At 38.1% G+C, this 27431-nt stretch overlaps 1 protein-coding gene across 3 annotated transcripts in view; it reads left to right on the top strand.

Annotated features, from left to right (window-relative positions):
• The window catches only part of AIG1 (androgen induced 1), a 270821-nt gene that overhangs the window by 226451 nt on the left and 16939 nt on the right, over nt 1-27431 (top strand). The window contains exon 5 of one of the 3 annotated variants that reach the window (XM_044247613.1): nt 3057-3063. The exons of the other annotated variants lie outside the window; for them this stretch is intronic. Within the exon in view, the coding sequence (XP_044103548.1) occupies nt 3057-3063 (7 nt within the window). The remainder of the gene's footprint in view (nt 1-3056; nt 3064-27431) is intronic. 3 annotated transcript variants of the gene reach the window in all.

The raw sequence follows: 27431 nt of genomic DNA, 5'->3' as shown, positions 1-27431 counted from the left end.
TGACATCTAGGCCCTTGCCAGTATAAGCATCACATCTCGTGGCTGCATTAAAGGCATTCTTATGAATGCCATGATTCCATGCCTAGGAAGGGTGGCTAGAAAGAGCTTCTGGGTCTAAGACCCTCTCCCTCCAGAGGGAAGTGAGCTGGCCTCAGGGAGCTCGGGTCTGTTCTCCAGAGAGGATGGTGAACTTCCAGAGAGGATGGTGGTACCTCTTGTTGGACATCCAGGATAGGGTGGCACCACTTCTCCTGAGATCATGTACAATTCCTTCTCTTCTGCAGTAGTACGGTTATAACCTTTAGAAATATTGTTCCAAGTCTTAGCTTGCCAGGTTCATAAATAAGCTAACAGGGACCAGGCGTAAACCTCAGAAATGGGCATTGTGTGGGTGACAGGTAACACCGTTATCCAAGTCTGTACACCCACCTGCGTATGACCAGAGGCTTACAGGGATGGCACATGCAGAATAACAACTTGCACAGCTGGGCTACTGGAGGTGTCAAAAAGGACCTCTGACCAGTGGCCTTGAAGCTCAAGGTAGCTTCACTGAAGAAGAACATGGAGTTTCTCAGGAGCTACAGGAATCACTGCCGAAGGTGCAGTGTCACATTCCCCACCCGCCCAGCAGGAAGAGAGCTTCATTCAATAGCATTCTTTGATGGCAAATACTGCTCTTGTTCTGGGTTCACCACCCATATGATTCTCCCTCTGCCCCATACTTACCATTACATCCTGTTATTTGGGGCAATAAATAACAGAACCAACCAGGCACACTGATTATCATCCTTAGCAGAGACATCTTTGCTCATACATGGGCCACTGTTAAGGGAAAGGACAGTGACTTCTCAATTCTTCTTGATGCTTTGATTTCTGGCCTACACAAATGAAAAAGAACTGGCCTTGAAGAAGTGACAGCATCTGGAGAACTTTTTATTGCTGAAACCCTTTAGTGGTCTCAAAGGCCCTGTCTAACTTCACCCTTGCCTAACTATGCCACCTCATCTCCTGCCCTTGCCCGCTCACCCTCTACCCTTCAGTTACGTCTGTCTTCTTTCCATCCTTCAGACACACCATGCTCTCAAAGCATTCGTACCATGTCCTTCCCTCACCTGGTACTCTGTTGTCTGGCTTTCCTTCCAGACGGCAAAGTTCTGAGGGTAGAAGCTCTGCCTCTTTTGTTCATTGTAATAACCCCACCTCCTACCAAAATGTTAGGCTCAAAGCATGTGTTAAACACAGAAATGAATGAATAAGAAGAGACTGTAAGCAAATGTTAAGGTTTAGTGACCACACACTGGATGAGTTGGTATCTCTTGGCTTCTATGTGTGACATGAAAGGGTTTTTTTGTTTTGCTTTTTTTAAGGGGGAATAATACAATAAACCCCTACTACCCATCACCTAACTCCGGTAATTATCAATATATTGCCAAACTTGTTTCATCTACACCTGATACTTGTTGGATTTATGTAGATATATAATTTACATATAATCCAGTGGTTTTAAGACTTCATGAGGTTGTGCAACCGTCACTATTATTAATTCCAGAACCTTTTTGTTACCCCCCAAATTATCACTGTACCCCTTAAGCAGTCACTCCCCATTCTCCCCTCCCTTCAGCCTCTAGAAATGACTACCCTACTTTCTGTCTATATGAATTTTCCTGGTCTGGATATTTCATATAAATGGAACTATACAATATGTGGCCTTCTGTGTCTGGCTTCTTTTGCTCAGCATGATGTTTTTAAGATTCATCCATGTTGTAGCATGTATTAGCCTACATTACTTTTATGGCCAAATAATATTCCATTGTCTAGATAAAGTACAATTTGTATATGCATTCATCAATTGATGGGCATTTGGGGGTTGTTTCCTGCTTCTTGGCTAAGGATGGAAGTGTGAATGTATAAAGTATCCACATAGTTAAAGGGAGAAAAAGTTTATAAGGAGGCATAAGGATTTCAGGCCACGAGGAAGCCAGGTTAAATTTGATACTACAAAATAATGCTGCACTATTATAAAATTTTAGTACACAAAACCCTTTGAAGTGAGCTCTGCCTCTTCCCCAGAACTCCATACACCAGTTCCACTAAACTTCTTATAGTTCCTTAAACTTGGTCTCACTCACTCCACCTCTCTGTGGGGACCATTTGCTTCTAGGACTTACCTCCACTTACCAGCTATCTTTGAGTCTCAAATCAGATGTCACTTCACCAAGGAAGTCATCCCCAACACTCTGATTGTTGGTAGGTGTCCCTTTTAAGTATTCCCATGGCATCCCTAATCACCCTATTATAGCACTTATAACACTACTGTGAAACCTCACTCCTGCACCACCACTGGACTATAAGCTTGTGGGCAGGAACTACAAAGACATTCTCCAAATTACCCCCAACACCTGAGACAGTATCTGGTGCATAACTGGGGCCTATATATTTTGAAGGAATAAATAAATGAATGATGCATACTTTCAAAACCATAAATTCATGAGGGTCAAAGATGGTAAAAACTAGGGCAAGACAGTAATGTGGATGTCATTTCAACACAATGACCATAGCAACTCTCCCCAGATGAATTTTCACTCCCTTAAAAATAAGGGAGAATTGTAATATTTGTCAAAACATATATATATTTGTAGTTCTGAACAAGTTTCCTCTCAAAGGAAAAATAAATTTTTCACAAGTATTAGCAGTTATCAATTCTCCCACTTTCTGTCCTTGTCCACATTTGTTGTTCCATTCTTGAATGAAGACTTCTAGAACAAAATTGGAAAGTGGCACTCAGGTGGACACAGAGAGAAAAGAATAGACTACTAGCCAGGATCACAAATACAATCTAGCATAAGAGATAACTTCTTAATTGACATTGAGGAGGGTTAAAGTGGTTTTCTAAAAGGAAGAAAACTATTAATAATATGTCTGTCCCATTACCATTAATTTTATTAACTTAATTTTTATTCCTTTTTGTTCACTCAGTTAGAATTTTGGCTATGTATACTCCCAAAATTATTAAATTATGAAAAATCTGGATTTTTAATAGCATATTGGGTTAGTAGGGATAGTGTCTGAACTTGACCAAATAAATTCTTCTCTAAAATAACCACACAGAAAATACAGCTACATTTAAAACATTGTATGCTTCAAGCCTCTGAATGAATTTTCCTCTGAGGAAAGGACTGTCTAGAGGAAGAAATATCTGACACATACAAATTAAGTGAGGTTGATCTATTGAAATGTAGCTGGCAACAGCCCAGCTTTTAGTTTTCTTTTAATAGTTTATTTCTAAGTGCACGCATCTTTAAGCTAGCTATATAGCTTGTTTTTACAAGAGACAAATAGTGGAAGATGGCCCTAAATTGGCTCTTGCTTTGCAATCCAAAGTATATCTTAATGCAAGTTCCCCTGTGCTTATTTAATAATGAGGTTGGACAAGAATAATGCTGCCTTGGATTGCAATGTTGAAGGCATTCATTAAAGTTAATAATCAGTGCTCTTGCATAGAAGCTTTTTGCCTAACATTGATCGGCTCTTTGTTGTGTGGAGTTTGCTTGCATTCAAGTAGCAAGAAGCTCACCACAAAGGCCATCAGGTAGGTTTCCATGGTAGCAGTCCTCCTTTTGTTATTCTCATTTGTAACATAGACAGTATCCAAATACTCACTGTGTCACTGCTTAATGAAAAGAAATAGAATATTAATAATGCCAGTATTAGTCAGGAAGCTGGTCTTTGGATGCAACAGTGAGGGAGGGCATACTGTCTCCTCAGATTTTCTTTTAAGCAGCCATCCACCAAGTGAGACTGGTGTCCCTTTCATCTTATTACCTTATGACCTATCAATGACCTTTGGTGGTTTCGTTTTATACTCTAGGGACAAGTAGAATTAAATGATGGTTAGAACCATTTCATCAGTACTGAACCCAACAAAATACAAGTTTGCAATTGTACACTAATAAGAGTGCAATATTAAAACTATCACAGAAAAAGATCTACTTCTTAAAATATAAAGATAACATTAAAAAATGAAAATAGCTTTGGATTTTGTAGTGTTCTTGTATGTGTTCATTTTTCTTAGTGACTCAACACCTGGATTTCTTACTGTTTTTGTTGTCTGAAACAAACGAATTCTGGTAAGTGTCACTTCCCTTTGGTTGTGACTCAATTATTTGAGTCCATAACAGCATATGGGAACTTTGTTATGCAGCCCTGTCTTGTTCTAACAGAGATCACCAGAAAAGTCACCTGGTATGCAGTTATTCAAAGAAAGAGAAGAATTTACTAAGGTTTAGCATTGTTCTTCTATTCAGCTCTGCCAAAACATCATTTCTGCTACTTACTCAGGAGACAGTAAAAAGTGTAACTCTAATTTAATTTAATTTAATTTAATTTTCTTTTTTCCCCAGGCTAGGAGATCCAAAAACACTTATGAACTGGTAGGATTTTAGTACTTCAGTTTTAGCTACTTTAATTTATGAGATTTCCATAGGGCATTGTATGGCTTTCCCAAGTTGTTTTAGCCTTCATTATAAATGATCTTAGTAAGTAGGTATAACATGTATGGAGGTGTGTAAAATTTCTACTATATATTAAATACATTTCAAAATACTTTATTTTTTTAAAGATTTTATTTATTTATTTGACAGAGATCACAAGTAGACAGAGGGGCAGGCAGAGAGAGAGAGAGAGGAGGAAGCAGGCTCCCTGCAAGCAGAGAGCCCGATGTGGGGCTCGATCCCAGGATTCCAGGATCATGACCTGAGCCTAAGACAGAGGCCTTAACCCACTGAGCCACTCAGGTGCCCCTCAAAATACTTTAAAAAGAAAACATCAGTGAGATGAACAGGAGTTAATAGGGAAATAGATAGAAATTTGGCCAGTGATGCAGAAATGGAAAGGAGTTAGGATTAAGAGGGAAAGGGTTGCAAGAGTAGAGGAGGATACCTTTTACTTATAAAACAATGAGGATAGGATTTATGGCATACTTATCATCAGAAATCACTGCAAGCAGAAAGGGAGTGGGGTGAGATGTTTAAAGAGTTGAAAGGAAAAAAAAAAACCTAGAATTCTACATCCAGCAACATTATTCTATAAATTGAATAAGGGGTACCTGGCTGGCACTATATGTGGAACATGTGACTCTTGATCTCAGGGTTGTGTTCAAGGACCACGTTGGCCATAGAGTTACTTAAAAAATAAATAAATAAATAAAAACAAAGTGAAGGATAGATAAAGATTTTTCTGAGGTGAGCAAAAACTGAGAGAATTCATTGTCCAGAGAACTGCCCTAGAAGAAATGTTAAAACATGTTCTTAAGAGAGAAAGAAAATCATACAGGTCAGAAACTTAGATCTACATAAAGAAAGGAGAAGCAGAAAGAGGAATAAGTAAAGGCAAAACAAAATATTTCATTCTTCTTATTCTTTATTGATCTTTTAGAGAAGTGCTATTCACAGTTACAATAATAATAATAATATATTGGGTGATTATTGTATGTGGATAAGTGAAATGAGTAACAATAAAGTCATAAGGTATGGAAGGGAGAAATTGATAATACCTTATTGCTTCATATCTGCACTATCTATGAGTCAATATTTGAAAGCGGATTTAGATTAGTTTTAAATTTGTATTGCAACTCCAGGGAAACACTAGAAAAAAAGAAAACTGCAAGAAAAAAGGCATAATTCTCATTCTAAGAGAAAAGAAAGAGAAAATGGAAGCATATAAAATTAAAGCAGAGAAAACAGAAAAGAGGGGGAAGAAAAGAAGAAATAAGCACAAGGAATAGAAAACACAAACAGAGTAGTTACTGTTCCAACTGTATCATTTTTTTATATTTTTTTAAGATTTTATTTATTTATTTGAGAGAGAGACCATGAGAGTGAGAGAAAGAGAAAAAATAAGGTTGGTGAGGGGCAGAGGGAGAAAAACACTCCCTGCTGAACAGGGGCCCTGATTTGGGACTCATTCCCAGGACTTCTGGGATCATGACCTGATCTGAAGGCAGAAGCTTAACCAAATGAGCCACACGAGTACCCCTTAATAGTTATTTTAAATGTGAATGATCTAAATATAGCAATCAAAAGAAAAAAGTGTTGCAGTAGATAAAATAACAATACCAAGTATGTGTTACCTACTAGAAACCTACTTGAAATGTAAAGGCATAGATAGGCTAAACTTAACAGGATAGAGAAATATATAACATGCTAATGTTAATCAAAATAAAGATGGTATAGCTATATTTATGTCAGGCAAAGTACTCTTCATAACAAACAAAATTATCATGGATAAAGAGAAGCATTACATGATAAAGGGATTAATTCCCCCAAGAAGACATAATAATCTTTAATGTGTATACATCTAACAACAGAACTTTAAAATATGGGAGACAAAAACTGATAGAATTGCAAGAAAACATCTAAATCCTCTATTAACTATAGTTGGAGACTTAAACAACTCTTGTAGGCAAAAAAAATTGCAATGATATAGTTGACCCGAACAATACCATTTATCAGCTTGATTTAATTGACATATATAGGATACTGTATTCAACAAGAGCAGAATACGCATTCTCATTCTACCAAGACAAATCATACTCTGGACCATAAAACACACCTCAACAAATTTAAAAGAACAGAAATCATGCAAAGTATGTTCACAGGCTACAATGGAATTAAACTACATATCAAGGGGCACCTGGGTGGTTCAGTTGGTTGAGAAGCTGACTCTTGATTTCAGCTCAGATCATGATCTCAGGGTGGTGAGATCAAGCCCCAGGTCACGTTCTGCACTGGGTGTGGAGCCTGCTTAAGATTTTCTCTCTCTTTAAAAAAAAAAAATAAAAATAAATACTAAATAATACTAAATCAATTACAAATCAGGAACAGATAGCTAGAAAATCTCAAAATATTTGGAGATTAAGTAACACACTAAGAAATAACATATTGCCAAAGAATAAGTGTCAAAAGAAATTTAAAATATTGTGAACTGAAAAAAAAATGAAAATTCAAGTTATCAAAATTTGTAGGATTCGAAGAAAGCAGTGCTTAGAGGATAACTTAGAACATTAGATACATATATTAGAAAAGAAATAGATCTAAAGCCAATCATCTAAGTTTCTACTTTAGGAGGCCAAAGAAAAGAGAGCAATTTAATTAAAAGCAAACAGAAGAAAGGAAATAATACAAATTAGAGCAGAAATTAATGAAATAAAACACAGGAAATAAAACCAAAAGTTAATTCTTTGAAAAGATCAGTAAAATTGATTAAGCTCTAGCCAGGCTAACCAAGAAAAGTACAGAGAAAATACAAATTACTAATAGAAATTGAAGAACAGTCTCACCACTAATTCCATAGACATTAGAAGAATAATTAAAGAAAATTGTGAACAACTCCATGCCCACAAATTTGATAATCTAGATGAAATGGACCCATCTACCAAAACTCACTCGAGGAAAAATAGATCATATTAGTAGGTCTATATCTACTAGAGAAATTGAATCAATTATAAGTAATCTTCCAAAACAGAAAGCACCAGGCCCATATGGTTTCACTGGAGAATTCTACCAAAGATTTAAGGAAGAAATGATACCAAGTCTCCACAATATTTTTCAGAATATAGTAGCAGAGGGAACACCTCCTAACTGAATCTATGAAGCCAACATTACTATAATATCAAAACTAGAGAAAGTCATTACAAGAAAGGAAACCTACAGACATGTATCTCTCATGAACATAGAGGCAAAAATCCTCAAAAATATTAGTAAAACAAGGAGGAGCTAAATGGTGGGGTAGTAGTAGGACCCTGAGCTTGCCTTGTCCCTTGAACACAGATCAGCATTGAACTATTTTGAACAACTAGGAATACAAGCTAAGGATTAAGAAAATAGTCTGCACAGTTGGAGGAAGAGAACGTGGCAGATGCAAGGTTTGGAGCCATGAACTGTGGGAGAGGAAAACCACAGAGCTATGAAGAGGAGGGGACCCTTTTCATGGAGCAAAGTCATGGACAGGAAAAAAGCAAGAGCGAGCACAGTGGGTAGGGTGCTCAACAGCAGGGAGAAAGGTGTACACAGAGGGCAGATAACCTTGTAGCAGCTTTTTGCTGTGAGCCACATTAGACCTAAACCACGGTGGGCATGCCTAGTAGCTGTTTTTCTGGGACAAATCTGAGCAGAGAGCAGAGACACATGCAAACTGCAGATAACCTGGCCCCTGTTTTTACTGTCTGCCACAATAGATTCAAGCTTCTGTGCAACTGATTTTCTGGGACAGACTGGAGTAGGGAATAATCTCATGCAGATGGCAGATAATCTGGTTGCAGTTTTTCTGCACTTCACAATAACCTCTAGCCTTTGTACACACACTGTGCACTGCTTTTCTGGGACAGGGTGGTGCTGGGTGCACCACAAGTCTCTCCTCTGGGTGGAGATAAAATACAGGAGATCTGTGGTGCTGAGCATGTGGATGGCCTGGGCACAGACAGGTTAAGGGCAGGGAAATAACAAAATCCTGGGATTCAGTTCCCTTTTCTGTGGGGGCCTCCAAACAGTGGTAGCCAGGTGTTCCTCTCCCCAGGATGAGAGGCCAGGTGTGCCATCTTCCTCCTCCACCACCACACCCTACAATACCCACTAGTACAGTCAGACTTCAGAGAGAGACACAGTGGAGACTAGAATCCCCTACACTAAATCTTGTGGCCCCTGCACCTGGAAGGACAAGTCAAATCGTGAGCCAACCCAGCAGGCCTCTTCTTCAGAAGACCAACACAGGCCCCTCGCATGTACCAAGTTAAAGATTGTTCTAAAATGTCAGCTTCTGGTGGAAATGGGACCAGGCTTCTTTCTTATTTCTAGCTTTCTTTCTTTTTTCTTCTTAACTTTTTAAATTTTTTATTTTTCTATTTCTTATTTTTTATTTTTTAAATTTATTTAATTTATTTTTCTTTTCTATCTTTTTTTTTTCTTTTTTGATGACAGGCTTATAATTCTTTGTTCATTTTTTTGGTAGGTTGGTTGGTTTCCTTTTATTTTTCAGATCAAACATCTTTTTTTTCCTCTTTTCTTCTTTCCTTACTCTTTTTTCCTTCTTTCTTATTCTTTAGAGTCAAGCTTATGTTTTTTTGTTTGTCTGTTTGCATTTTTATTCCTTTTCCATTTCTCTTGTCTTGGATCAGGCTTTTTTTTTTTTTTTCCTTCTCCAGGCTTATCTTAACAAAAAGTCAATAAGCATACCTAGTTAAAGGTCCAGATACTCCCTACTGCAAGCAAAGAGGTACTGTAGAGAACAGACCAGTGGGGAAAAGTAGCCAAAACTCAATAACAGAGTGTATGCAACATACACCAGAAACACTTTCTGAAGTTTCTATTGTTGTTGTTGTTGTTATTTTTCCTCCTTTCTTTTCTGGACAAAATAACAAGATGGAAAAATTCACCCTAAAATAAAGAACAGGAGGTAGTGCTCACAGCCAGGGATTTAATCAATATGGACATAAGTCAGATGTCTGGACTATAATTTAAAAAAATGATAAAAATACTAGCTGGGCTTGACAAAAATATAGAAGACACTAGAGAATCCCTTACTATGGAGATAAAAGAACTAAAATCTGGTCAGGCTGAAATTTAAAATGCTATAACCAAGATGTAGTCCCAAGGGGAGGCCATAAAAACAAGGATGAACAAAACAGAAGTGTGACTAAATGAAATAGAAGATAAAATTATGGAAAATAATAAAACTGAAAAGAATGAAAGGAAACTATTAGACCATGAAGATAGATTTTAGAGAACTCAACAATCCCATAAGGCAAAATAATATCCGTATTATAGGAGTCCCAGAAGAATAGGAAAAGGGGGAATAAGGCTTATTTGAACAAATTATAGCTGAGAACTTCTCTAATCCAAGGAAGGAAACAGGCATTCAAGTCCAAGAGGTACAGAGAACTCTTCTCAAAATCAATAAGAATAGATCAACACCTCAGCATATTATAGTGAATTTATAAAGATTCACTATAATAAGATAAAGAGAAAATCCTGAAAGCCACTTGGGACAAGAGGTCCTTAACCTATAAGGGTATACACATAAGACTGGCAGCAGACCTGTCCACAGAGACCTGGCAGGCCAAAAAGGACTGGTATGATATATTCAACATGCTAAATGGAAAGAAGAATGCAGGCAAGAAAGCTTTATCCAGCCAAGCTGTCCTTCAGAATAGAAAGAGAGGTAAAGAGTTACCAAAACAAAAAAAAAAACTAAAGGAATTTATGAACACTAAAACAGCTCTGCAAGACATATAAAAGAGAAACATTTGAGCAGAGAGAGAGACCAAAAGTAACAAAGAACAGAGAATATCTATAGGAACAGCAACTTTACAAGTAATACAGTGGCATTAAATTAATATATTTCAATATTTACTTTGAATATAAATGTACTAAATGCACCAATCAAAATATATAAGATACCAGAATGGATTTTAAAAAAAAAAAAGAAGAAGAAGAAGAAGAAGACCCATCAATATGCTGCTTACAAGAGATTCATTTTAGACCCAAAGGCACCTTCAGATTGAAAGTGAGGGTGTAGAGAACCATTTATCATGCTAACGGACATCAAAAGAAAGCTGGAATAGCCATCGTTATATCATACAAACGAGATTTCAAACCAAAGACTGTAAGAAGAGATAAAGAAGGACATTATATCATAATAAAGTGGTGTACTCAACAAGAAGATCTAACAATTGTAAATATTTATGTCCCTAATTTGAGAGCAACAAAATTTATAAATCAATTAATAATAAAATTAAAGAAATTCATTGGTTATAATAAAATAATAGTAGGAGATTTTAACACCACACTCACAGCAAAGGACAGACCATATAAGTAGAAGATCAAGGAAACAAAGGCTTTCAATGACACACTGGACCAGATGGACTGAACAGATATATCCAGAGTATTTCATCCAAAAGTAACAGAATACACATTCTTTTAGAGTGCACAAAGAATACTCTCCACATGTAGATCGTATAGTGCATCACAAATCAGGACTCAACTGGTACAAAAAGATTGCGATCATACCATGCATAGTTTCAGACCACAATTCTATGAAACTCAAATTCAACCACAAGGAAAAATTTGGAAGGACCACAAGTACATGGAGGTTAAACAGTATCCTACTAAAGAATAAATGAGTCAATCAGGAAATTAAAGAAGAATTTTAAAATACATGGAAGCAAATGAAAATGAAAACCCAACAGTTCAAAATCTTTGGGATGCAGCAAAGGTAGGTCCTAAAAGGGAAGTATATAGCAATGCAGGCCTTCCTCAAGAAACAAGAAAAACCCCAAATATACAACCTTACCTTATATCTAAAAGAGCTAGAAAAATAACAGTAAACAAAGCCAAAACCCAGCAGGAGAAGAGAAATAATAAAGATTAGAGCAGAAATCAATGTTATACGGGGAAAAATCAAGATGGTGGAGAAGTAATAGGCTGAGAAGACATAAGGTAGCAGGAGATCAGCTAGATAGCTTATCTAACCATTGCAAACACCTACAAATCCAACGGGAAATCAAAGAGAAGAAGAGCAACAATTCTAGAAACAGAAAATCGATCACTTTCTGAAAGGTAGGACCTGCGGGGAAGTGAATGCAAAGGGACGGAAAGATAGACTGCGGGGGGAGGGGCTGGCTCCCAGCAAGTGGCGGAGCAATGGAGCACAAAATCAGGACTTTTAAAGGTCTGCTCCACGGACGGATATCACTCCAGAGGCTAAACCGGGGGGAAGCCCACACAGGGTCAGCATAACCCCAAGTCCCGTGAGGTCCCAGAAGGACTGGGAGTGTCTGAGGGTCACAGACCTCACAAGTATTAGAGCTGGGAGGCTGGCTACAACAACAATGCCCAGTAGTGAGCTCTCAGCTCGGGGTTACCTTGAACCAGTCCCAGGCTGGGTGAGCTCGGAGTGTGACCAGAGGCCAGGGAGACAAAAGCGACTGGGCGCTTTCCTCCAAGCGCGACCAGAGGCCAGGGAGAAAGGGGCGGTTGGGCACTTTTCTCTGAGGGCATACTGAGGAGAGAGACCCCGAGCTCTCAGCTCCTCCGGGCCGGAGATTGGGAGGCCACCATCTTCATTTCCATCCTCTGGAACTCTACAGAAAGTGCTCAGGGAACAAAAGCTCCCGAAAGCAAACCAGAGCAGATTACTTAGCCTGGCCCCTGGTAAGGGCGGTGCAATTCCACCTGGGGCAAAGACACTTGAGAATCACTACAACAGGCCCCTCCCCCAGAATATCAACAAGAAACCCAGCCAAGGCCAACTTCATTCACCAAGGAGAACAGCAGAATTCCAGAGGAGGAGAAAGCAAATCTTATCTGGACAAAATGACAAGGCAGAAAACCTCACCACAAAAAAAAAAGAACAAGAGGCAGTACCAAAGGCTGGGGACCTAATCAATACAGACATTGCTAATATGACAGATCTAGAGTTCAGAATGACGATTATCAAGGTTCTAGCCGGGCTTGAAAAAGGCATGGAAGATATTAGAGAAACCCTCTCCAGAGAGATAAAAGCCCTTTCTGGAGAAATAAAAGAACTAAAATCTAACCAAGTTGAAATAAAAAAAAGCTATTAATGAGGTGCAATAAAAAATGGAAGCTCTCACTACTAGGATAAATGAGGCAGAAGAATTAGTGACATAGAAGACCAACTGACAGAGAATAAAGAAGCTGAGCAAAAGAGATACACACAAACACTGGACAATGAGGAGAATTCGAGAGATAAGTGACACCATAAGATGACACAACATTAGAATAATTGGGATTCCAGAAGAAGAAGAAAGAGAGAGGGGAGCAGAAGGTATATTGGAGAGAATTATTGTAGAGAATTTCCCTGATATGGCAAAGGGAACAAACATCAAAATCCAGGAGATGCAGAGAACGCCCCTCAAAATCAATAAAAATAGGTCCACACCCCATCACCTGATAGTAAAATTTACAAGTCTTCTTAGCGACAAAGAGAAAATCCTGAAAGCAACCCAGGAAAAGAAGTCTGTAACATACAAGGGTAAAAACATTAGATTGGCAGCAGACTTATCCACAGAGACCTGGCAGGCCAGAAAGAACTGGCATGATATATTCAGAGCACTAAACGAGAAAAACATGCAGCCGGCAATACTACATCCAGCTAGGCTATCACTGAAAATAGAAGAAAAGATAAAAAGCATCCAGGACAAACAAAAACTGAAAGAATTTGCAAACACCAAACCAGCTGTACAAGAAATATTGGAAGGGGTCCTCTAAGCAAAGAGAGACCCTAAAAGTAGTAGATCAGAAAGAAACGGAGACAATATACAGTAACAGTCACCTTACAGGCAATTCAATGGCACTAAATTCATATCTCTCAATAGTTACCCTGAATGTTAATGGCCTAAATGCCCTCAATCAAAGACACAGGGTATCAGAATGAATAAAAAAGCAAAACCCATCAATATGCTGCCTACAAGAAACTCATTTTGGACCCAAAGATACCTCCAGATTTAAAGTGAGGGGGTGGAAAACAATGTACCATGCTAATGGACATCAGAAGAAAGCTGGGGTGGCAATCCTTATAACAGATCAATTAGATTTTAAGCCAAAGACTATAATAAGTGATGAGAAAGGACACTATATCATACTCAAAGGGTCTGTCCAACAAGAAGACCTAACAATTTTAAATATCTATGCCCCTAACATGGGAGCAGCCAACTATATAAAACAATTAATAACAAAATTAAAAAAAAAAACATCGACAATAATACAATAATATTAGGGGAATTTAACCCTTCCCTCACTGAATTGGACAAATCATCTAATCAAAAGGTCAACAAGAAAATAAAGGCCTTAAATGACACATTGAACCAGATGGACATCACAGATATATTCAGAACATTCCATCCCAAAATAAAAGAGTACACATTCTTCTCTAGTGCACATGGAACATTCTCCAGAATAGACCACATCCTGGGACATAAATCAGGTCTCAACCAGTATCAAAAGATTGGGATCATTCCCTGCATATTTTCAGATCACAACGCTCTGAAGCTAGAACTCAATCACAAGAGGAAATTTGGAAAGAACCCAAATATATGGAGACTAAACAGCATCCTTCTAAAAAATGAATGGGTCAACCAGGAAATTAAAGAAGAATTGAAAAAATTCATGGAAACAAGTGATAATGAAAACACAACAGGTCAAAATCTGTGGGACACAGCAAAGGCAGTCCTGAGAGGAAAATACATAGCGGTACAAGCCTTTCTCAAGAAACAAGAAAGGTCTCAAGTACACAACCGAACCCTACACCTAAAGGAGCTGGAGAAAGAAGAAAGAAACCCTAAACCCATCAGGAGAAGAGAAATCATAAAGATCAGAGCAGAAATCAATGAAATAGAAACCAAAAAAACAACAGAGCAAATCAACGAAACTAGGAGGTGGTTCTTTGAAAGAATTAATAAGATTGATAAACCCTTGGCCAAACTTATCAAAAAGAAAAGAGAAAGGACCCAAATAAATAAAATCATGAATAAAAGAGGAGAGATCACAACCAACACCAAAAAAATACAAACATTTATAAGAACATACTATGAGCAACTCTACGCCAACAATTTTGACAATCTGGAAGAAATGGATGCATTCCTAGAGACATATAAACTACCACAACTGAACCAGGAAGAAATAGAAAACCTGAACAGACCCATAACCAGTAAGAAGATTGAAACAGTCATCAAAAATCTCCCAATAAACAAAAGTCCAGGGCCAGATGGCTTCCCAGGGGAATTCTACCAAACATTTAAAGGACTAATTCCTATCCTCCTGAAACTGTTCCAAAAAATAGAAATGGAAGGAAAACTTCCAAACTCATTTAATGAGGCCAGCATCACCTTGATCCCCAAACCAGACAAGGATCCCATCAAAAAAGAGAACTACAGACCAATATCCTTGATGAACACAGATGTGTAAATTCTCACCAAAATACTGGCCAATGGGATCCAACAGTACATTGAAATGATTATTCATCACGACCAAGTGGGATTTATTCCAGGGCTGCAAGGTTGGTTCAACATCCTCAAATCAATCAATATGATAGAACACATTAATAAAAGAAAGAACAAGAACCATATGATATTCTCAATAGATGCTGAAAAAGCATTTGACAAAGTGCAGCATCCCTTCCTGATCAAAACTCTTCAAAGTGTAGGGATAGAGGGCACATACCTCAATATTAACAAAGCCATCTATGAAAAATATCATTCTCAATGGAGAAAAACTGAAAGCTTTTTTTTTTTAAGATTTTATTTATTTATTTGTCAGACAGAGATCACAAGTAGGCAGAGAGGCAGGCAGAGAGAGAGGGGAAGCAGGCTCCCTGCCGAGCAGAAAGCCCGATGCGGGGCTCAATCCCAGGACCCTGAGATCATGATCTGAGCTGGAGGCAGAGGCTTAACCCACTGAGCCACCCAGGTGCCCCAAACTGAAAGCTTTTCCGCCAAGGTCAGGAACACGGCAGGAATGTCCATTATCACCACTGCTATTCAACATAGTACTAGAAGTCCTAGCCTCAGCAATCAGACAACAAAAGGAAATTAAAGGCATCCAAATCGGCAAAGAAGAAGTCAAACTATCACTCTTCGCAGATGATATGATACTCTATGTGGAAAACCCAAAAGACTCCACTCCAAAATTGCTAGAACTTGTACAGGAATTCAGTAAAGTGTCAGGATATAAAATCAATGCACAGAAATCAGTTTCATTTCTCTACACCAACAACAAGACAGAAGAAAGAGAAATTAAGAAGTCAATCCCATTTACCATTGCACCCAAAACCATAAGATACCTAGGAATAAACCTACTCAAAGAGGCTAAGAATCTATACTCAGAAAACTATAAAGTACTCATGAAAGAAATTGAGGAAGACAGAAAGAAATGGAAAAATGTTCCATGCTCCTGGATTGGAAGAACAAACATTGTGAAAATGTCTATGCTACCTAAAGCAATCTACATATTTAATGCAATTCCTATCAAAATACCATCCATTTTTTTTTTCAAAGAAATGGAACAAACAATCCTAAAATTTATATGGAACCAGAAAAGACCTTGAATAGCCAAAGGAATATTGAAAAAGAAAGCCAAAGTTGGTGGCATCACAATTCTGGACTTCAAGCTCTATTACAAAGCTGTCATCATCAAGACAGCATGGTACTGGCACAAAAACAGGCACATAGATCAATGGAACAGAATAGGGAGCCCAGAAATAGACCCTCAACTCTATGGTCAACTAATCTTCGACAAAGCAGGCAAGAATGTCCAATGGAAAAAAGACAGCCTTTTCAATAAATGGTGCTGGGAAAATTGCACAGCCACATGCAGAAAAATGAAATTGGACTCTTCCCTTACACCACACACGAAAATAGACTCAAAATGGATGAAGGACCTCAATGTGAGAATGGAATCGATCAAAATCCTTGAGGAGAACACAGGCAGCAACCTCTTTGACCTCAACCGCAGCAACTTCTTCCTAGGAACATCGCCAAAGGCAATGGAAGCAAGGGCAAAAATGAACTATTGGGATTTCATCAAGATCAAAAGCTTTTGCACAGCAAAGGAAACAGTCCACAAAACCAAAAGAAAACTGACAGAATGGGAGAAGATATTTTCAAACAACACATCAGATAAATGGCTAGTATCCAAAATCTATAAAGATCTTAGCAAACTTAACACCCAAAGAACAAACAACCCAATCAAGAAATAGGCAGAGGACATGAACAGACATTTCTGCAAAGAAGACATCCAGATGGCCAACAGACACATGAAAAAATGCTCCACATCACTCAGCATCAGGGAAATACAAATCAAAACTACAATGAGATACCACCTCACACTTGTCAGAATGGCTAAAATTAACAAGTCAAGAAATGACAGATGCTGACGAGGATACGGAGAGAGGGGAACCCTCCTACACTGTTGGTGGGAATGCAAGCTGGTGCAACCACTCTGGAAAACAGTGTGGAGTTTCCTCAAAAAACTGAAAATAGAGCTACCCTATAACCCAGCGATTGCACTACTGGGTATATATCCTAAAGATACAAACGTGGTGCTCCAAAGGGGCACGCGCACCCAAATGTTTATAGCAGCAATGTCCACAATAGCCAAACTATGGAAAGAACCTAGATGTCCATCAACAGATGAATGGATAAAGAAGAGGTGGTATATATATACAATGGAATATTATGCAGTCATCAAAAGAAATGAAATCTTGCCATTTGCAATGACGTGTATGGAACTAGAGGGTATTATGCTTAGTGAAATAAGTCAATCGAAGAAAGACAACTATTATATGATCTCCCTGATGTGAGGAAGTGGAGATGCAATGTGGGGGGTTTGGGGGTAGGAAAAGAAAAAATGAAAGAAGGTGGGATTGGGAGGGAGACAATCCATAAAAGACTCAATCTCAAAAAACAGAGTGAAGGTTGCTGGGGGAAGGGAGAACGAGAGAGTGTGGTAGGGATATGGACATTGGGGAGCGTATGTGCTATGATGAGCACTGTGAAATGTGTAAACCTGGTGATTCACAGAACTGTATCCCTGGGGATAAAAATACATTATATGTTTATTAAAAAAAAAAGAAATCAATGTTATAGAAGTTAATAAAAAAAATGGAAGAAGAGATCACTAGGAGCTGGTTCTTTGAAAGGATTAATAAAATTGATCAACCCCCTAGTCATACTTATCAAAAGATAAGAGAAAGGACCCAAATAAATAAAATGATGAATGAAAGAGGAGAGATCACAACCAACACTGCAGAAATACAAATAATTATAAAATAATATTATGGATGATTAAATGCCAACAAATTAGGCAATGTGGAAGAAACAGAAAAATCCCTTGAAACATATAAACTACCAAAGCTGTAACAGAAAGAAATAGAAAACCTGAATAGACCCATAACAAGCAAAGAAATAGAATCAGTAATTAAAAATTTCATAACAAACAAGAATCCAAGGTCAGATAGACGTCTTCCCAGGAGAATCCTACCAAACCTTTAAAGAAGAATTAATACATATTCCTCTGAAACTGCTCAAAAAAAAAGAAGAAGAAGAAGAAGGAAAGAAAGAAATGGAAAGTAAACTTCTAAACTCATTCTATGAGGTCAGCAAAAACATTTGGGTTTTGATCCTAAAACCAGACAAAGATCCCACTAAAAAAGAGAATTACTGACCAATATACCTGATAAACCTGGAAGCAAAAATCTCACCAAGTTGCTAGCTAATAGGAGCCAACAGTACTTTAAAAGGATTATTCACCACAACATGGGATTTATTCCTGGGCTGCAGGGGTGGTTCAACATCCACAAATCAATCAACTGATACAACACATTAATAAAAGAAGGATAAGAACCATATGATCTTCTCAAAAGCATGTGGCATAATACAGCATCTTTCTTGACAAAAGCCCTCCAACATAGAAGAATAAAGGGAATACACCTTAATGTCATAAAAGCCATAGATGAAAGACTCACAGCAAATACCATCTTCAAGGGGAAAAAACTGAGAGCTTTTCTCATAAGGTCAGGAACAGGATGGGGTCGTCCACTCTCACCACTGTTGTTCAACATAATTACTGCAGGTCCTCAACTTAGCAATCAGACCACAAAAAGAGATAAAAAGCATTCAAATTGTCAAAGAAGAAATCAAACTTCCATTCTTCACAGAAAACATGATACTCTGTAGAAAACCCAAGAGTCCACCAAAAAAAAAAAAAATTGCTGGAACTCATATAGGAATTCAGCAAAGTGGCAGGATATAAAATCAATGCACAGAAACCTGTTGCATTTCTGTACACTAACAATGAAGCAGCAGAAAGAGAAATCAGGGAATCAATCCTATTTACAGTTGCACCAAAAACCATAAGATACCTAGGAATAAACCTAACCAAAGAGGTAAAAGATCCATATTCTGAGAACTATAGAACTCTTATGAAAGAAATTGAGGAAGACACAAAGAAATGAAAAAATATTCCATGTCCATGGGTTGGAAGAACAAGTGTCGTTAAAATGTGTATGCCACCTAAAGCAATCTACACATTCAGTGTAATCCCAATCAAAATACCATTAGCATTTTGCACAAAGCTGGAACAAACAATTCTAAAATTCGTAAGGAACTACAAAAGACTCCAAATACCAAAGAAACGTTGAAAAGGAAAACCCAAGCTGAAGGGATTACAATTCCAGACTTCAAGCTGTATCACAAAGCTGTAATCACCAAGACAGTATGGTACTGGGGGCACCTGGGTGGTTCAGTGTTTTAAGCTTCTGCCTTCTGCTCAGGTCATGATCTCAGGGTCCTGGGATTGAGTCCTGCATGGGGCTCCCTGTTCAGCGGGGAGCCTGCTTCCCCCTCTCTCTCTGCCTGCCTCTCTGTCTACTTTTGAATTCTCTCTCTCTCTCTCTCTCTGTCAAATAAATAAATAAAATCTTGAAAAAAAAAAAAAACACACCAGTATGGTACTGGCACAAAAACAGATAGATCCATAGATCAATGGGACAGAACAGAGAACCCAGAAACATACCCTCAACTCTCTGGTCAACCAATCTTTGACAAATCAGGAAAGAATATCCAAATGAAAAAAGTTTCTTAAACAAATGGTGTTGAGAAAATCATACAGCCACATGCAGACAAATGAAACTGGACCACTTTCTTAAACCATAAACAAAAATAGACTCAAAATGGATGAAAGACCTAAATGTGAGAACAAAGGAGGAGAACAAAGGCAGTAACCTCTGGCCGCGGCTGCAACAACTTCTTGTTAGACACATCTCCAGAGGCAAAAGAAACAAAAGTAAAAGTGAACTGTTGGGATTTCATCAAAATGAAAACTTTTGCACAGCAAAGGAAACAATCAACAAAACTAAAAGGGAACCTACAGAATGGGAGAAGGTATTTGCAAATGACATCAGATAAAGGGCTAGTACCCAAATCTATAAAGAACTTGTCAATCTCAATAACCAAAAAACAAAAAAACTCCCCTGAAGAAAGGGGCAGAAGGGGCCGCCTGGGTGGCTCAGTGGGTTAAAGTCTCTGTCTTCAGCTCAGGTCATGATCAGGGTCCTCAGATCCATCCCCACATGGGGCTCTCTGCTCAGCAGGGAGCCTGCTTTCCCCTTCCCTCTCTGCCTGCCTCTCTGCCTACTTGTGATCTCTATCAAATATTCATCAGTGATATTGGTCTGAAATTCTCCTTTTTGGTAGGGTCTTTGCCTGGTTTGGGGATCAGGGTAATGCTGGCTTCATAGAAAGAGTCAGGAAGTTTTCCTTCTGCTTCAATTTTTTGAAACAGCTTCAGGAGAATAGGTGTTATTTCTTCTTTGAAAGTTTGGTAGAGGGATGCCTGGGTGGCTCAGTTGGTTAAGCAGCTGCCTTCGGCTCAGGTCATGATCTCAGCGTCCTGGGATCGAGTCCCACATTGGGCTCCTTGCTCAGCAGGGAGCCTGCTTCTCCCTCTGCCTCTGCCTGCCATTCTGTCTGCCTGTGCTCGCTCTCTCCCTCTCACTCTGATAAATAAATAAAATCTTTAAAAAAAAAAAAAAAAAAAGAAAGTTTGGTAGAATTCGCCGGGGAATCCATCAGGTCCTGGGCTCTTGTTTTCTGGGAGGTTTTTGATCACCGCTTCAATCTTGTTACTAGATATTGGTCTATTCAGGTTGTCAATTTCTTCCTGATTCAATTTTGGGAGTTTATAGTTTTCCAGGAATGCATCCATTTCATTTAGGTTGCTTAGCTTATTGGCATATAACTGTTGATAATAACTTCTGATGATTGTTTCTACTTCCTTGGTGTTCGTTGTGATCTCTCCCTTTTCATTAATACTTTTATGTATTTGAGCTTTCTCTCTTTTCTTTTGGATTAGTGCCGCCAATGGTTTATCGATTTTATTGATTCTTTCAAAAAACCAGCTTCTAGTTTCATTGATACGTTCTACTGTATCTCTGGTTTCTACCTCATCGTTCTCAGCTCTAATCTTGATTATTTCCCTTCTTATGTGTGGAGTTGGTTTGATTTGTTGTTGATTCTCCAGTTCTTTAAGGTGTAGAGACAGCTGCTGTGTTCTGGATTTTTCAATTTTTTTGAGGGAGGCTTGGATGGCTATGTATTTCCCCCTTTGGACCGCCTTTGCTGTATCCCATAGGTTTTGGATCGAAGTGTCTTCATTGTCATTGGTTTCTATGAATTGTTTCAGTTCTTCCTTGATCTCCTGGTTGATCCAAGCATTCTTAAGCAAGGTGATCTTTAGCTTCCAGGTGTTTGAGTTCCTTTGGAACTTTTCCTTGTGATCTGTCAAATAAATAAATAAAATTTAAAAAAAAAAAAATGGGCAGAAGACATGAACAGACATTTTCCCAAAGAAGACAAGCACATGGCTAACAGACACATGAAAAAATGCCCAACATCCCTCAGTACCAGGGAAATACAAATCAAAACTAGAATGAGATACCACCTCACACCAGTCAGAATGCCTAAACATTAACAACTCAAGAAACAACAGATGTTGGTGAGGATGTTGGGAAAGAACTCTCTTACACTGTTGGTGTGAATGCAAAGAGGTGCAGCCACTCTGGAAAACAGTGTGGAGATTTGCAAAAAGTTAAAAATAGAACTACCCTACAATCCAGCGATTATACTGCTAGATATTTATCCAAAGGATACCAAAATAGCACTTCAAATTGGCACATGCTCCCCAATGTATATAGCAACAATGTCCACAATAACCAAACTATGGAAAGAGCTCAGATGTTCATGGACAGCTGAATAAATAAAGAAGATGTAGTATGTATATGCATGTGTGTACACACACACACACACAGGACTATTACTCATCTATCAAAAAGAATGAATTTTTGCCATTTGCAATGACATGGATGGAACTAGAGGGCAGAATGCTTAGTGAAATAGGTCAGTCAGAGAAAGACAAATACCATATGACTTCACTCATATGTGGAATTTAAGAAACAAAATGATGAATATAGGGGAAGGGAAGGAAAAATAAAATAAGAAAAAACAAAGAGGGAGGAAAACCATAAGATACTCTTAACTATAGGAAACAAGTATGGCTGCTGGAAGGGAGGTGAGTGGGAGGGTGTCATAATTGGGTAATGGGCATTAAAGAGGGCACTTGATGTAATGAGCACTGGGTATTATATGTAACTGATGAATCACTAAATTCTATCCCTGAAACTTGAATAAAACTTGAATAAAAAACTTGAATAAAAAATTCAAGAAAAAAAGAAAGAAAATGAGACATAAAGCAACAGCCCCCCTTTAAAAATTAGCATATCCAACCCAACAATGTATTTAAAAATTATCGAAGTGCCTGGGTGGCTCAGTTGTTAAGAGTCTGCCTTCAGCTCAGGTCATGATCCCAGGGTCCTGGGATTGAGCTCTGCATCGGGCTCCCTGCTCAGCAGGAAGCCTGCTTCTCCCTCTACCACTCCCCCTGCTTTTGTTCCCTCTCTCGCTGTGCCTTCTATCAAATAAATGAATAAAATCTTTAAAAAAAGTTATCCACCAAGACCAAGTGGAATGTTTTCAAGGTATGCAAAGCAAGTCAACATTCAAACTTCAATTAGTATAATCATCCCATCAATATGCTGAAGAAGAAAAATAATATGACCATATTAATAGATGCAGAGAAGTAATTTGACAAAGTCCAACACCCATTCATAATTTTTTAAAAAGATTTTATTTATTTGACAGATCACAAGTAGGCAGAGAGGCAGTCAGAGAGAGAGAGGAGGAAGCAGGCTCCCTGCTGAGCAGAAAGCCCAATGCCGGGCTCGATCCCAGGACCCTGGGATCATGACCTGAGCCGAAGACAGAGGCTTTAACCCACTGAGTCACCCAGGCGCCCCCCAATTCGTGATTTTTTTAAAAAAGAAGAAGACGTGGGGTTCTTTGGTGGCTCAGTGGATTAAATGTCTACCTTTGGCTCAGGTCATGATCCCAGGATTCCGAGATTGAGCCCTGCATCAGGCTCCCTGCTCAGCAAGGAGGCTGCTTCTCCCTCTCCCTTGGCCCCCTCTCTACTCTCACGCATGTTCTCTCTTTCTCAAATAAATTTAAAAAATCTTAAAAAGAAAAGAAAAGAAAACTCAGCAAAGTATGAGTAGGGAAGAACTTCCTCAAATTGGTAAAGAACAACTATTTGAAAAACTACAGCTAACATCATACTTAATGGTAAAAAAAAAAAAAAAAAAAAGGATATTTTATCCTTAAGACTGAGAATAAGGCAAGGATGTCTTCTCTCACCATTTCTACTCAATATCATATGGAATGCTCTAACCACTGCAATAAGACAAGAAAGGAAAGTAAAATTTTTATACAAATTAAAAGGAAAGAATAAAACTGTTTTGTTCACAGATCACATGATTATCTATGCAGACAATTCCAGAGAATGAACCAAAAAAAAAAAAAAAAAAAAAACCAAACCTCCTGGAACTAATTAGTCACTGGATACAAGTTTCATATACAAAAATGAATTGATTTTTTTATATATGAGCAATTTACAGGGAGTATCTAAATTGAAAACAGTAAAATTTACAATAGCGCCCAAAAAATAAAATACTTAGATATGAATCTAACAAACATGTACAAGATCTATATGCAAAAACTATAAAACTCTGATGAAAGGGGGCGCCTGGGTGGCTCAGTGGGTTAAGCCACTGCCTTCGGCTCAGGTCATGATCTCAGGATCCTGGGATCGAGTCCCGCATCAGGCTCTCTGCTCAGCGGGGAGCCTGCTTCCCTCTCTCTCTCTCTGCCTGCCTCTCCATCTACTTGTGATTTCTCTCTGTCAATAAATAAATAAAATCTTAAAAAAAAAAAAAACTGATGAAAGAAAGAAGAGGTAAGTGGAGAGTGAGTCTATCTATATTCATGGATTGAGAAACCCAATATTATTAAAATGCTAATTTTTATCAGCTTGATCTATAGATTCAACACAAGTCCAATCAAAATCCCAGCAAGTTATTTTGTGGATCTTGACAAACCAATTCTAAAGTTTATGTTGAAAGGCAAAGGACATAGAATAGACAACTCAGTGTTGAAGAAAAGAAAAAATGGGAGAACTGATATTACTATTAAGACTTACTATAAAGCTACAGTAATCAAGACAATGTGGTCCTGGCAAAAGAATAGATATAATTAGAACAGAATAGAGAGCCTAGAAATTGATCCATAAAAATAGTCTACTGATATTTGACAAAGGAGCAAAAGCAATTCAATGAATAAAGGATAAATTTTTTAAAATGGTACTGGAACAATTGAAAGTCCATATGAAAAAAATAGTCAATCTGGATACAAACCTTATACCTTTCACAAAAATTAACTCAAAATGCGTCATAACCCAAACTGTCAAGTTCAGTGTTATATAAACTTCCAGAAGAAAACAAGGAATTTGGGTTTGGTAAAGTTTTTGGATACAATACCAAAAACATGAGAAAAGTAAATACAAAGGACTGATTTAGCCCACCCAAATATAATATCAAAAAATGTATGGATAAAAGATAAAAAAAGAGGGGAGGGGTTGTGAGGTGGCTGAACCCATATCTTTCGTGTTTGGAATCAGAAGATACTATATAAAGTTGATAAATCAAAAATATTGGCATTATATGGCAATTTTTAAGAAATATAAAATCTAAAGACACAACTAAAATTGATGAATATGGCTTCCTCTGGGGAATCTGGACAGGGTATTTGAAGGAGACTAAGTTGGGTATGGCATTGACTTTTTGCCTTTTAATATAAACTTTCTAGACTTCTGATGGTTTAATTTTGATAAAAATTAAAATGAAGTTGAAAAATGAACACTACAACTCAGCTTGGAAAAATAATAACAGACACCCCCACCCTTCCCTTGCACTAGCGAGGGCATAATGTACTACAGTGTCTGTATTTCGGTCATACTGGAAATCTTGTCACAAGGGCAGGACTACATCTACTTTACATACTGCGATATTTATGTGCCTGACACATTCTAGACACTGTTCATATTTATTGAATGAAAAAAGAAACATTTAACAGTTATGGAAGAAGCACAAAGAGGACAGATGCGACAAATAGTACAGAGATGGCCTCACTGCAATTTGAAACCAGACACTGGCACGAAGCAAGAGCTCAAGAGATGTCTAGAAATTTGCTATTTATTTAAGGAGATTGGCAATTAGAAAGAGAGAAAGGTTGGTAGTTAGAGATGGCAGGATCAAGGAAGATATAATCGTGGCAGGGATAACGAGAACACTACAGTCCTAAAAATAAGAATCTACTAGAAGGAGAAGCACTAAATGTGCTAGAGAGACACTAGAGATCATTTCTACAAAATATGGATTATTGTGATTTTCGTATGTGGGATTTAGGTGTTCCTCTTCCCTTTCCAGAGCTAGCAGTTTAAGCGCATGCATTTCCCACTACCACAGCCAACTCTGATGATTGTTCGGGTTAGGAGAATCCCTTGCTGACCATACTCCCCACCTCTTTCTAGAAAGAACATATGTTTCCTACAACATTCAATGTGTCAACTTGATGTTTTGCATTCATATACTTTAAGAAAGTCCAAATGATTAAAGTTAAGCAAAATCAGTCATGAATTTTACTAGGGAAATTCAAATTGAGCTCTCTGGGGGAAATATCACCATAAGATGAGGTAGGCTATAGAAAGCAGGATTCAAAAGAAGCAAATCATTTGAAACCACTTTTTAGATATGTGCCAGGAAATGTGTTGGGAGAAAATATTCTGAAGTAGACTATTGGCCTGCCTGTGTGGATAAATTACTCTGATATTTGTGATTTAGAATCAGGAAGAAAACACATTTCTTCATTATCTCATTACAGGAATTCATTCTGGGAGGCATGCACAATTTGTCTTTTTCCCCAGGGATGGGCGGAGGGACTTGTAACCTTGAAAATATCTTTGTGTATATGAGTAGAGAAAAAATATGAATTTCTGCATATGGAGAAGCAGTGGGAAGATTTTGTTTGTTTTGTTTGCTTGTTTTTTTATCTAACCTAAGTTGACTCTGCTAATATCTTTATGTTATCTTCTGAGTCGATCTCTAAGATAGGCAGTATTCTTTATACTCCTTTAGCAGAGAGAAACTTGAGACTTCTAAAGTTAAATAATATTCAGGGTGACCTAACTACTATGTGGATAACCTGGAAGATGATCCAAAGTATAAATGGTAAAGCTACCCGACAGCACCAGCTCCATAATTTGTGGGGCACAGTGCAAAATAAAAATTTGGAGCCCCTGATTAAAAAATGATTAGGAATTTTAAGATAAGGAAGCAGAGTATTAAGTCAAATGTAGGGTCCTTCTGAGTCAGAGACCACATGCAACTGCATAAGGTGCACATACCTAAAGCTGGCCTCATGTCTAGATACCTCCAACTGATGTCAATTTGGGCTAACTCCAATGAGAAAATTAGAAAGGCACTGATAAATTGTGTATTATGATTATACCCTAAGATTATCTTGAAGAATACTCTATTAAATCCACAGTAAATGAAGAGTTATGTAATTTTATCTGTAACTTCTAAAATTATCTCTATAACTGAGCTAGAGGATATTTTAACACTGCTTCAGATGGGATCCCTCCATGTGGTATTTGCCTATGAATTGATGCACTAATTCTCTAGCATTACTGTACACATCACCATAGAAAACTTTTTGAGACCTGTTTCCAGAGCCCTGTTCCCACCTAGGCAGATATCTTTTGTCATATTCCTGGGGCCCGCGGCCATTACAGTGGGAACCTTGGCAGCCTTCTCCACCATGATCTCCTCAATGCACACCATCGCATCCTTACTGCTGCTTATTCCAACTGGCACACAGAAAGGATTCAAGAAGTGTTTGTTGAATAAATGAATGAGTACGCAACCTCCAGAAAACTCCAACAGAATTCTAGATTCTCAAAAGTGTAGCAAGAACCAACCTCCTAGATTGATTGCAATCTATAATCAAACTATTGATTGCAATCAATAGCCAGGAGATGGTCCAAGGTGCCTTTATATTGCCCTAAATTGAGATTATTACATCTAAAAAGAGGGCCACGTCTAAAGTCAGCATTTTGAACCAAAAGTTAAAACTGGCCTTGGCAAGTCTTTCAAAAGCATCAAGTTGGAAATACCATGGAAGACATAAAGAGACCCACTGGTCAGGAAGCTGATCAATGCACATCCCTTATCTTGCCCCACCTTGGAGTACATGCTCTCTGCCTGCCAAGCAGTGTAGTAAATTTCAGTAGGCTAAATGCACATACAATGTGACTCTTTCTTAAGACGTAAGTCAATGCCTTTTCTGAAGAAAGTGTTTGTTATTTTATCTTTGCAGTGATTTTCCTTCCCTCTCAGGAAGTTGCAAAATCTGA

The sequence above is a fragment of the Neovison vison genome, chromosome 1, assembly GCF_020171115.1.
Source record: "Neovison vison isolate M4711 chromosome 1, ASM_NN_V1, whole genome shotgun sequence".
Taxonomy (NCBI): domain Eukaryota; kingdom Metazoa; phylum Chordata; class Mammalia; order Carnivora; family Mustelidae; genus Neogale; species Neogale vison.
This window is presented reverse-complemented; position numbering and strand designations above follow the sequence as displayed.